We start from the raw sequence: 11,591 nt of genomic DNA on the forward strand, positions 1-11,591 counted from the left end.
GTGGCTGTTACTGGCTGTTCACAGGGACCCTGGTCAACTGCCTGCACCTGTCTGTCAGTATGCTTGTTACATCAAGGGCCAGTTACAGCGTATCTAGATGTTAAAATGTAATTATATACTATGCGTCTGGCTGTGCACCCTTCTCAAGACTGTCTTTTAGTACCCAAACTGTCAAGCCGAGTTACAACTGGGCCAGTTACAGCGTATCTAGATGTTAAAATGTAATTATATACTATGCGTCTGGCTGTGCACCCTTCTCAAGACTGTCTTTTAGTACCCAAACTGTCAAGCCGAGCTGATGCCAGAGGATTAATACCTTGCTGGCGTGTTGTGCCCCAGGCCCCAATATGCAAAGGATGCACTCGTGGAAGATCATTTATCTGGTACTTCCAGTAATTTCAAACAGCACTCACTGGAGAAATTGTTTAAGTGTGCCTCTGGAGCCAGTTTCTCCCCAGTCCTGACAGCTGGAGATACATGTCTGTAGCATTGAGATAAGCTCAGATTCCTAATAAGCTCAGTGCTGGTACCTGACCAGCCCCCTGACACTAATGCAAAGACTGGATTGCACACACTATCCCCTGATTAAGGCTTGTGCCAGTGGAAGGAGCAGGCATGAACCTAAATTTGATGGACAGTTGCCCAGTCACACCAGTCAGGGTCGCAGCTGTGAATTCTCAGGCTCGAGACAAAATATATTGGGAGGCAATTTTTTAAATCTGTGAATAAATCTGGTGTGAGATTTGCGAGATTGCGGGACCGAGTGAAATAAGGCTGAAGCCTTGGCAACCCGAAATAAAGTAGCAGGGTTAGCGTTGTTTAACATTGCCCTCTAGCGGAAGTAACGGGCCAGGTTAGAGGTGGAGCCTTGCTCATGGACGGGGAGGCAGGGGGTGGACTGATTTCGGCAAGCGAAACTGCAGGGCAGTTTGTGTGATAATGGTCACGACAAACGAAATTTAAGAAAAGATTTTTAAAACCATGAATATTCGTGGATTCTTTCAAGATTTTAATCCAAGGTAAGAGAGGAGTATCTTTCACGGGGTGAAATGTGAAAACCGTTCAGGAAACTGTTTAGCTATCTTTTATAGTTTCACACAGGCCCCTGTTAGCTGGAAGCTAGCTAACTAAAACGTTCGCTAGCTAGATCTAAACCACTTGAATAGCTTGCTAGTCTAACTGTTGGTAGCTAACTAGTCAGTCAGTTAACGCGACTCCGTGAGTTATTTAATTCTGAATAGTAGAGGCCGCTCAGTTTTATGATAGCAAAAGTATTTTCAGTGTAACTAATGTTAACGTTAGCTCTTCCACAGTACGCTGGCGCTGGCTAGATAAGGAAAGCTTCATTTGAGGAGTTGAACTGAAGATACACAGCTATAAGATAACAAACGCAACGTTAGCTTGCTGGTAATATAGACTAATGTGTGTCCAGAATGAATAGTTGCCTTTTGGACGTCAGTTCAGGACATAGCTACTAACATCCTATTTCAGTTTCAGTTTGACGAATAACTAAGTTTCTTTGCCAGCAATCGAGCTAATAATATTAGCTATGGAGCAAATCAATGAGGCCCGCCCATAGCTTTTACCAAACAGCGAAATGTCAACTGACGCAACCTGGATAAAATATGTAGACTACTAGCTTTATATTGTGTAGTTGGCAAGCTAGCTATTCCTAGCTATGTCTAGTTATAACCTAATACATGGTGTTTGTAGTAACATGGTTAGCTGGCATACGCTATTGTTAACAACTGAATAGGGTTGCAGTTTGCTAGTTAACAGTAGAAGTAACGATGTAGATAACGCTTTTGTCAGTTTGATAACATAACGTAGATTGATTGGTACAAATAGGCCAGTCCCACATAGTTTTGTAGCATAACAATGTTAATACACATGCTGCTCCATGGATACCACTGTCAGTGCTAAATTTACCGCTGTACTGTTTGGATGGTCCCTTGAGTTGGATGGTTAAGTTGGGCAAGTTGGTGTCATTAGCTAACTTGGATTCTTCTTAGCAAGATTTTTTTGTTCTGGAACTTTAGCCAACAGTGGCTACATAGCCAGCAGACATCAGCTGTTAACAGTGTCTTTCAGACCTGATCCGGGAATATACGACCGGTCAATTCTCTTGCAGCCCAAGTCTGTCTGTGTGGGCCAGTGACGTTGGCCAAAACAAACAACACCATTTCAGCTGTCTGAATGTACTCTGTCAGTGCCACATAGTTAACGATGTACTTTACAAGCAATGCTTAGATTTTACGGATGGCTAGCAAGGACATTGCAATAATTTCTACAAACAGAAATACATTATTATAAATCGCTAATTAAATTCATAGTTTTTTATTTAAAAAATAAAAATAAAAAACCGTTTGCTCTGAACAACCTCCTGCAAACCGTTTTGAAGCTACCAAGTGTAATTCTAGCATTTTGCATGAGCTGTCCGACCAGATGATTGACGCAAACCTTCCCTCCTCAGTAAATTCCTCATCTACGCCTGCCTGTTGCTGTTCTCTTTGCTGTTGTCGCTGCGGCTGGATGGCGTCATTCAGTGGAGCTACTGGGCAGTGTTCACCCCTGTCTGGCTCTGGAAGCTCATGGTCATTATTGGAGCTTCTGTGGGCACAGGGGTGTGGGCACACAACCCACAGTACAGGTCAGTTCCACCATAAAGGGATAAGTTAGTTCAGCTTTTTGGAAATTCTTGGCCCTCTTGCCCGTAGTTAGACGATGCGATCGATACTAATTTCGTCCCTGTGCGTCCAGTTCAAAAATATTAAATGTCTACGGGCTGCATGCCAACTGTTACCGCTATAAATGGCTGGAGACTGAAGCATCGAGTGGGAGTGGCAGTGGGAGCGCTAGTTTAGTCAGTGATAAGCATACCTGGCAACCCCCAACTCTCAATTTCCCAAAAAGTTGGACTATCCCTTTAAAATTCAGGAGCATCATCCCCTGTGGTCCTCATTCACTGGGCAGATCTATCTGCTTTTGACACCCACTGAGTTTTGTTGAGCTCTTTTAGGGATAAATTGTGTGAGTGGCATTTTATGACTAATTTAGAGGTTAATATAATCCTGTTAATTTTGATGTGTACAGTACAAGTGCAAAAGTTCATATTGTCACCTGCGCAGAGGCTCAGTAAGGTGACTTAAGGTGTGATTTTTGGGTGGGGGTCCGTCTGAAGTGGTTTCTCTCTCTGCGCGGGTGCGTTTCCACGGTGCGCGTGCAGGGCCGAGGGGGAGACGTGCGTAGAGTTCAAGGCCATGCTGATCGCCGTGGGCATCCACCTGCTGCTGCTGATGTTCGAGGTGCTGGTGTGCGACCGCATCGAGAGGGGCACGTACGTCTGGCTGCTGGTCTTCATGCCCCTCTTCTTCGTCTCGCCCGTCTCCGTGGCCGCGTGCGTCTGGGGCTTCCGGCACGACCGCTCCCTGGAGGTGAGCCCTGCCCCCCGGACCTCAAGACCTCGCCCCGCCCTCCGTGGGCCGGGCCCCAGTTTTATGATCAGACCTCACCCTTTACATTGGATTACAAACTGCAGATTTTTCTCTTCCGGGTTTTGCATGTGGATGTGGCAGTTTTCATGTCCTCCTCCAGCTTGGAGGTTATGACGGAGTTAGGACGGAGTGTAGCACAGTGGGTAAGGAACTGGGCTTGTAACCGAAAGGTCGCAGGTTCGATTCCCGGGTAGGACACTGCCGTTGTACCCTTGAGCAAGGTACTTAACCGAAATTGCTTCAGTATATATCCAGCTGTATAAATGGATACAATGTACAAATGCAATGTAAAAGTTGTGTAAGTCGCTCTGGATAAGAGCGTCTGCTAAATGCCTGTAATGTAATGATCATGGTGGGACATTTTTTCCACCAGGCTATTTTGATCTGTCACCACTGGTTTTTATCTCAGCCTCCCTGAAAAGTGATGCTCGTCTAATACACTCTTTAAACCCTGACTAAATGTCTGTCTGCCGAATGGGTAAAAGCACATCATTTTGCCATCTTGCATTTTGTACAGTTAGATCTGTTTATTGCTGCTTACTGTTAAAAGACCGGTCTTCACTGTCCGCTCTCTCCTGCGCTTTGCGGTAATTGTGATTTTTAAATCCCCCAGCTGGAGATTCTCTGCTCTGTCAACATCCTGCAGTTCATTTTCATCGCCCTGCGGCTGGACAACATCATAAACTGGCCCTGGCTGGTAAGAGTGCCCCCGGTATCTCGCTTATGTCTCATGATGCTCTGTGATTGGACAGCCATCAGCTGTGCCCCTGACAACTGCTCTCTGCTGACATCTGATTGGTCCTCCATCAGCCTTGAGGTGTGCGAGTGCCAGTGACCCTTTCTGGTCGGCCTTGTCGAACTTTGCTTTAACAAGCTGAATTTGGTTGAGACCCGGTTCTCATTTTTAGTTGCGACCTAACCAGCTATATTGGCCGGGTGTTTCCAATCGGTGATACAGCAGCAGAAAGATGCAGCATGTGGAAATCTTTAAATCTTTGCTCTCCTGTGACAAAGCTCCTATTATCCTGTTTCTTCTCCATTCAGCCGCATGAGAAAGGGTGTGAGGTGGAGAGTTGTAAAATAAAATGTTGTGACACCACTTGTGCCTTCAGGGCACAAAAAACAAAGGACAAACCGTAACTGTGCAAAATCAACGGGGACTACATGGCTACAAATGTGTAATTCAGCTGGTCTCTTCCCAGCTTGCTTTGTCTCTGGGCACCAGTGGAAATGATGTACCACCATATGGCCTTTCGCCTGGTCCGTTCCAAGCACCGCAAGCAAAGCCACCTGGCTTTTCATTTATTTTTTATGTGGTACAGAGTAAATCTAAGGAACTCTGACATTTGTGAAAGCAACAACAAATCAGATGGCTAAATCTGTGGTAGTTTAACACTGTCCTCAAACCTGTGTGCTACTTCAAGCAGTGTGCACCCTCAGTCTCTCTGTTGCTTCTACTGTGAGACTTAACATAATGTTGTAGGTTTACGTAATGACTGCAGTGTCTACCAAAGTTGTCACGGTACCTCATACTACCAAATAGTATTGCAATGCAATGCAGTGTTTGTCTGGTGCTATATTTCTCAGTGTCAATGTGACTAAGATGTTTGATGTAAAACGTGGTCTTTATCATACAAACGGGGTGCTTTCGCTCAGAGGTGACATCAGCTGTGCGTTCTATCCTTTTACGGAGCTGATCTTGTAACCAGGATGTTATAAGTTGGGTTTCTGAGTGGTTAGAGGCTGGAGCCAATCATCTTTCATCATGAGGCATGCCCTGAATTCACTCCGTAAACATCCTGCTGTGTTAACCAATGGTGTGTAAAGATGATCGAGTTTTCCTGGCAAGCGAATGATGATGTGAATGATGGTCAAGTCCTCTTCCTCACGTTCGGCTGTTGTTTGGCTGTTTATTTCCCTTCAGGTGGTGTGTGTGCCGCTCTGGATTCTCATGTCATTCCTCTGTCTGGTGGTGCTGTACTACATCGTCTGGTCCGTGCTGTTCCTGCGCTCCATGGAAGTCATCGCCGAGCAACGCCGAACGCACATCACCATGGCGATCAGCTGGATGACGATCGTGGTGCCCCTGCTCACCTTCGAGGTGTGGCTTCAGATATCAGAGGACATTGGAGGGCAGGAAGATGTGGGAGGAGTTAGGAAGACAGAGAAGTGGGAGGAGTTGGGAAGACAAGTGGGAGGAGTTGGGAAGGCAGGGGGAAGTGGGAGGAGTTAGGTAGACAGAGATAAAACAGGGTGAAGGATAGCGTTCCTCATGTAGCAGTAGTAGCATTCTTAGCATGCAGAGAATTTCATTGTTTGCAGAATTGCACATTGTGTGTGCTTCAGGAAAACCTCTCTGTTCAACGGCAGCGTTTCTGTTTTTGGTCCTCCAGATCCTTCTGGTCCATAAGCTCGATGGGCACAACAACTTCAGCTACGTGCCCGTCTTTGTCCCGCTGTGGGTGTCCCTGCTGACACTCATGGGCACTACCTTCGGCCAGAAAGGATGCAATCACTGTGAGCTCCAGCCTTTGAGCGTAACACTTGTGTAGTGTGCCAAATCTGTCACTTAACTTACCTGAGAAATACCACACCATTTCAGTTTTAAACAACCTTTCTATGCCAGTGTCCATTTTTAATGTGGGAAATGGTATTTTATTTATATTTTTAACAGTTTCAAGATATTTACTAAAAACATTTTTTTGCATTTGTCTATTGCACTGTTTAACTGTTTGTAGGGGTTTAATGACTTAATACTTGAGGAATGATTTTGTAACATGAGCATCTCCCTCTGCTCACGTAGGGTGGTTTGGCATACGGAAGGATTTCTGCCACTTCCTGCTGGAGCTCTTCCCTTTCCTGCGGGAATACGGCAACATCTCCTACGACCTGCACCACGAGGACTCCGACGTGTCCGAGGAGATTCCCGCGCCGGAGCCGCCCAAGATCGCGCCCATGTTCCGCAAGCAGACTGGCGTGGTGATCACGCAGAGCCCCGGCAAATACTTTGTGCCGCCCCCCAAGCTGTGCATCGACATGCCGGACTAGGGCTCCGCCCGTCTGGACCAAGTACTCTGAACTAGGGGAGGAGCGTGCGGTCTGCCCATGTGACCTCGCCCACGCGTTCTCCGCACTGACACACACAGAGACACGACGGCTTTTGCTACACCACCCCCGAACACCCCCCCCCCCCCCCGCTCTGACCGTGGCGCTGGATCTGAAATGACTTTTATTAAAACTTGATCTAGCAGTGTCGTCATTGGATGACTCGAGCCCGCCTTCTCGCTGTCCCGCTCACACTATTTATTTGTACTTTTTTTTTTAAGGATCAGCTGTTTTGTCTTTGCTTTTGGAGTCACTGTGGAGTAGTGTGGAGATGCTGCCAACTGACGGGGGGGTTAACTTTTGGGACGAGGGGGCAGAGGTGGGAGGGCTGTACTGTGCATGTGTGTGAATGTTTGTGTGTGTATGAGTGAGAGTGTGTGAGTGAGAGTGTGTGTTTGTGTGTGTGTGTGTGCGTGCAACTGTGAGTGTGTGTGTGTGTGTAGATTTGTGGTTGTCTTTTTGCCTGGTAGTGATTGCAGAAACTGCACAGAAGGTGTCAGCTTTTCCGGCCATGACACCGTTTGAGGTGGCTCCATTTCCTAACTGAGAAGCTTTATTCCACAGACCAATGTTCCTTTCTGGCAGTATTTATGGGAGGGTTGTAATGACAAAGGGCTGTGAGTTTGGTGCTGAGGTTTAAATCATTGAGTATTTGTGGCTTTATGCTGCACGTCTGGCCTTGTGAGCAGTGAAGCCTGGGGGGTGAAGTCGCTGGGATACTCACTTTCTTCAGAGCGCATCTCACAAGTTCATATTCTGCATCATCTTTACTTGCTGCCATTATCTTGCTTGTGAGGTTGGTTATATTGTATTTCCTGAAGATTGTGTTTACCCCTACCCCGAACTCCTCCATCCTTTTTGAATTCACAAAATATTATCATGCCAGTCAATATTAATGTTTGCCATTTGACTCATTTGGCTGTTATAAAACGCCCCTCTGTTCATGAACACTATGGAAGCACAATCTGCATTTTACCCTAAAACTGTTGGCACATGTGAGCACCTTAAACATGCTGTGTGTTGTCTTTTTGCTCCTTGTCATTTTCCCACAACTCTCAGCATTATTATCCCCTTTCTTCTTTTCAGAGTATCTGTATTTGTTTTATGGTATTCTGAAGCCCCGTGTGTTGCCAGGGTAATATGGGGCGGGGCTAAGTTGGGTAAAATGAATTTTATACTTGATTTGCTCGTACATTGACATTTTCTGACGTCTGGGGTTTATTTGAATTCACGATGTTAAAAAAAGACCCAAATAGGCCCGTGTTCCCATTTTAACATTCTTCAAGCTGTCCTCTGAACGCGCACTCAGCTGGGCTGAGAAAACACGCGTGGCACGCGTGCGCAGAAACGATCTCTTTGGGTTGGACCAATTTTTACTGCGGTGTTTCCAGATCTAGCAGACTTTGTTCCCTTTTATTTACTATGTACAGTCAAAGTAGATTATGTACAGTATATGTCTGTTATGACATTGAAATATAAATGTATATTATAAATATTAAGTTTTAGTATGTTTCTGTTTCTGAAACCTTATAACAATAAAAGTATCAAAAATGTTTGGTTCTAAGAGCGCTTATTCCTCAATAGTTAATTGCACCGCATTAACAAGATAATGCTCGGTGTGTGTGTCGTGCTGTTATAGATTTTTGCATCATCAGTACACTAGTAGTGGTGGCCCTACCATTGATAATTCACTGATTGAAGTCAATTTGTAATGCATAAAAACGCGATACTTTCCTCTACCACTGGGTGTCACTGTGTCAGGATCTTGGATATTTTCCACTCTACGTAATAACATCTGTGGTTCCTCGGGAACCTGTGTAGACATTTTTTTTTGTTTGAGTTGCCCGAAGTACGAACGTGTTTAAGGATCCGCTAATGATTCGCACATCAATAGTGAAGCTTCTTGTTTGATATATATATCTTTCACAAGATAATCCGCCGCTATCAAGCTATAAGGGGTAACTCAGTATTTGGTGCCTGGTAATCGTCACTGACTAGAAAACCAACTGTAGGTTAGAGGCAGTCTGTTCATCCCTATGGTTCGTCCAATTTGTACGTGCTAACTAACCGTCAACTGTAGATTAGATGGCTAGATAGTATTTGTATATCAAGATAACAAAGCCGCCAAGTGCTTGCTTGCCAATGCACTGCAAGATTCGTGGGGTTTGCAAGATCGCTATCTGTCTTTGCTAGGAATAAGATGAATTAGTTTATGTTGACAGCCTACAGAGATATCTTTCATCTGCGGATTCTGGTTATTTGTGCTTTTATTACACAAATGGAATAATCGATTGGTGTATAAATAAGCACGTAGTGAGCACAGGTTACGAGAAAAAGCTTGCTGAAATAGCCATGAGTTTACAGGTAGGTTGCCTTTCTTTCAGACAGCCGTATGCGGGCTTAGTTTTGAACGGCCTCAAAACTATTGAGACGCGTTGGCGGCCTCTGCTGTCAGAATATGAAAACTGCACCCTTGCCGTGCACATTGCGCGGAAGGACTGGGAAGGAAGCGAATGGAGAGAGGTGCTGACGCGTGCGATGGGAATGACCTGTGCCCAAATAGATGATCTCCTGGAGTCCGGCGAGAGGTTCGGCCGAGGAGTAGTGGCAGGTAAGAATTTTTAATGTTTGTCCTATTATTTTAATCGTTAAAGTTTGATATTACACTAGTATTAATTTGTCCTTAATGGAAAACATGATCATAGGATGAAAGTACATTATTTCCCTCTATTGCTGTGTTACAAACTGCAGCCCAATGGTGTTTTGCAGGCCTGGTGGAGGTGGGAGAGACCTGGGTCTGTCCTGGCAGCCTTCCCAGGGAGGAGGTGCTGGTGCTGGAGGCGGAGGCTCTGCTGACTGGGCTGGAGGAGAAGCACCTGACCCGGCTGTCCTTCCCACGCTGGCTGAAGGAGCCCCTTTATGCGCGTGGGCACAAGGATGTCTGGACCGTGGACATCCCACTGGAGCTACTGCCACCTCCGCCACCCACACCCCACAGGACCAGCTATTCCTAGTGGGCGCTGTCTGTCTGCAAAGCGTTTGTCCAGGGAACAACCCCCTGGAGAGGTAGCAGTCCATCGCTGGGTGAACGTATGGCCAGTTTAGCATGAATATATGGCCAGTTTAGCATCTCTAATTCAGGTACCCTGCATGTCCTTGGACTGTGGGAGGAACAGTACCCGGAGGAAAACCCACACGAAACTTCACACAGACAGGATCCAGGGTGGCTGGGACTTGAACATGGAACCTCTTTCTTGTGAGGCAACAGTGCTACCGCTGTGACCGTGCCACCCCATATGCTGCCCTGATAACTGAGGGGAAAATCCAGCCATGTACTTCAGTTTTTGATCAGTTTTTGGTCATGCTCAGCCATGTGTTTTTTCTTGTTTTAACACTCCCTTGGGCAAATTGTTCTTAATAATACCTTTCAACATGTCAGGCTTTCAAAAAGGAACTTTTGAAATCTGTATGAATATTCTAATGTATGTGGAATGCAGTCTGTGAAGTGTGCTTGGACAGTTTATCAAATAGAGATGTTATCAGTGAAAATTACGTGAAATTAGACTTCAGGTCATTTTTATGTGTACACATTATGAGAAAAGTTTAAAAATAAATGTGTAGCACAGTTTTTATACTGGCGAATACAATTGCTGGTATTTTTGCTCATAGAAAAAGGCTGTGAATAAAATAAAGGAAGAAAGGTCTTCTGCTGCCTACGCTGTGGCACATTCAGAGGCATTAAGCATGCCCAGCATCTATAGATCCTTTCTTTAATCCAGGATCCTTTCTACTGGGATGATTTTCATCTGGTTTTCAAAAGAGGCTAAATCAATATTGGGTGATTCTGGTCCTGATTAAAAATGGGGACTTGTTACCAAAACAAAGTAATTTCTTTAACGAAACCCAAGTTGGCAATTATTTTATAATTGAGTTTAATAGTATGGAGTTTAGAATTATTAAAGTTTTATTTTGTGATCAAATCTTTCTTTAATTTTGTTTGATACATTTTGTTTCCTTTCGAGCTATTTAGCACTTTATATCACTGTCATGTGTTATGTGCAATGCAAAAAAGAATAATATTCAGTCATGTTTTCATTGTACAGCACATTGAGATTGTCCAAATGGAGAGCTTTATAAAAAAATGTATTATTCATTATAATGGAAATAGATTTTTCTTAATATCCTCACTTTAATTAAATTAAGATTAGTTTTTACTTTCAACTTCTCACAACCATGCTTCTTGTAGGATCAGGATTATCCCAATGTTTGGGATCAAAACAATTTGAATCTCAGCCATTAAATATAGGAAACGGTGGCTGCCATGCTGAATTCTGGTTAAAAGTTGGATCACATTACCAGGACAGAATCTGAATCATGATGATCTCTTTATTCTAATTTCTAAGAATTAATCCAATGCAAATGCTGAAATCCAATCAGAAAACCTTTAAAAATACAGCCATTGGTGGTTCAGGATCAGTATTTAATGCTTTAATTTTAGTCGTCCCTTACACATAAAATGAAAGTCTTGCATTGGCACTGTTCCCCAAACTGTAGCTTAATTACTGGTGGGTTTTTCCAGTGGATCAAGGATAGGTAATCCAAAAACCCAGACCTCACTGGCAGGACAGCTACTGCTCCCCCTGTTTTTTACACAGTAACTCAGGAAGCACGAGTGTACAGCGCGTCAACGCCGGACTCAAAACCGCGCAGAAGCATGCAAAGTCTATTTTGGTGTCTGTGCTTTCCCTGCCAGTGGACTTCGCACGCAGCAGAATGTGTGTGTGTGCGAGCCCGGGGGGCTGGGAGTTATTTGCCGAGGGGGCACACTTACTGTCAGACCCAGATGGTCACAGTTGATGCTGGATTCACGCACACCGGGAACCCAGGATCAAAGGGGCCTGCAGAAACCTGGCCCATTTAAAATGGCTTTTGAAATAATGTGCACAATTAACCAACGTGAGAGGAATTTTCAGGGCTCTCAGAATTCTTGTG

The 11,591-nt window shown here is 44.8% G+C and overlaps 2 protein-coding genes across 2 annotated transcripts; both read left to right on the forward strand.

Moving 5' to 3' along the window:
* Nucleotides 1–835: 835 nt before the first annotated feature.
* On the forward strand, nucleotides 836–8,152 carry tmem185 (transmembrane protein 185). Its single transcript, XM_064349401.1, has 7 exons — nucleotides 836–1,019; nucleotides 2,474–2,650; nucleotides 3,227–3,434; nucleotides 4,108–4,191; nucleotides 5,419–5,595; nucleotides 5,888–6,011; nucleotides 6,298–8,152. The coding sequence occupies exons 1-7, from the start codon at nucleotides 982–984 to the stop codon at nucleotides 6,540–6,542; spliced, it is 1,053 nt and encodes a 350-aa protein (XP_064205471.1). The 5' UTR covers nucleotides 836–981; the 3' UTR covers nucleotides 6,543–8,152.
* A 239-nt stretch (nucleotides 8,153–8,391) lies between these two features.
* zgc:110222 (uncharacterized protein LOC550336 homolog) lies at nucleotides 8,392–10,579 on the forward strand. Its single transcript, XM_064349417.1, has 2 exons — nucleotides 8,392–9,210; nucleotides 9,369–10,579. Exons 1-2 carry the CDS (start codon nucleotides 8,952–8,954, stop codon nucleotides 9,611–9,613), a joined length of 504 nt encoding a protein of 167 aa, XP_064205487.1. The 5' UTR covers nucleotides 8,392–8,951; the 3' UTR covers nucleotides 9,614–10,579.
* The last annotated feature ends 1,012 nt before the right edge of the window (nucleotides 10,580–11,591 follow it).

The sequence above is a fragment of the Anguilla rostrata genome, chromosome 9 (genome assembly GCF_018555375.3).
Source record: "Anguilla rostrata isolate EN2019 chromosome 9, ASM1855537v3, whole genome shotgun sequence".
NCBI classification, from domain to species: domain Eukaryota; kingdom Metazoa; phylum Chordata; class Actinopteri; order Anguilliformes; family Anguillidae; genus Anguilla; species Anguilla rostrata.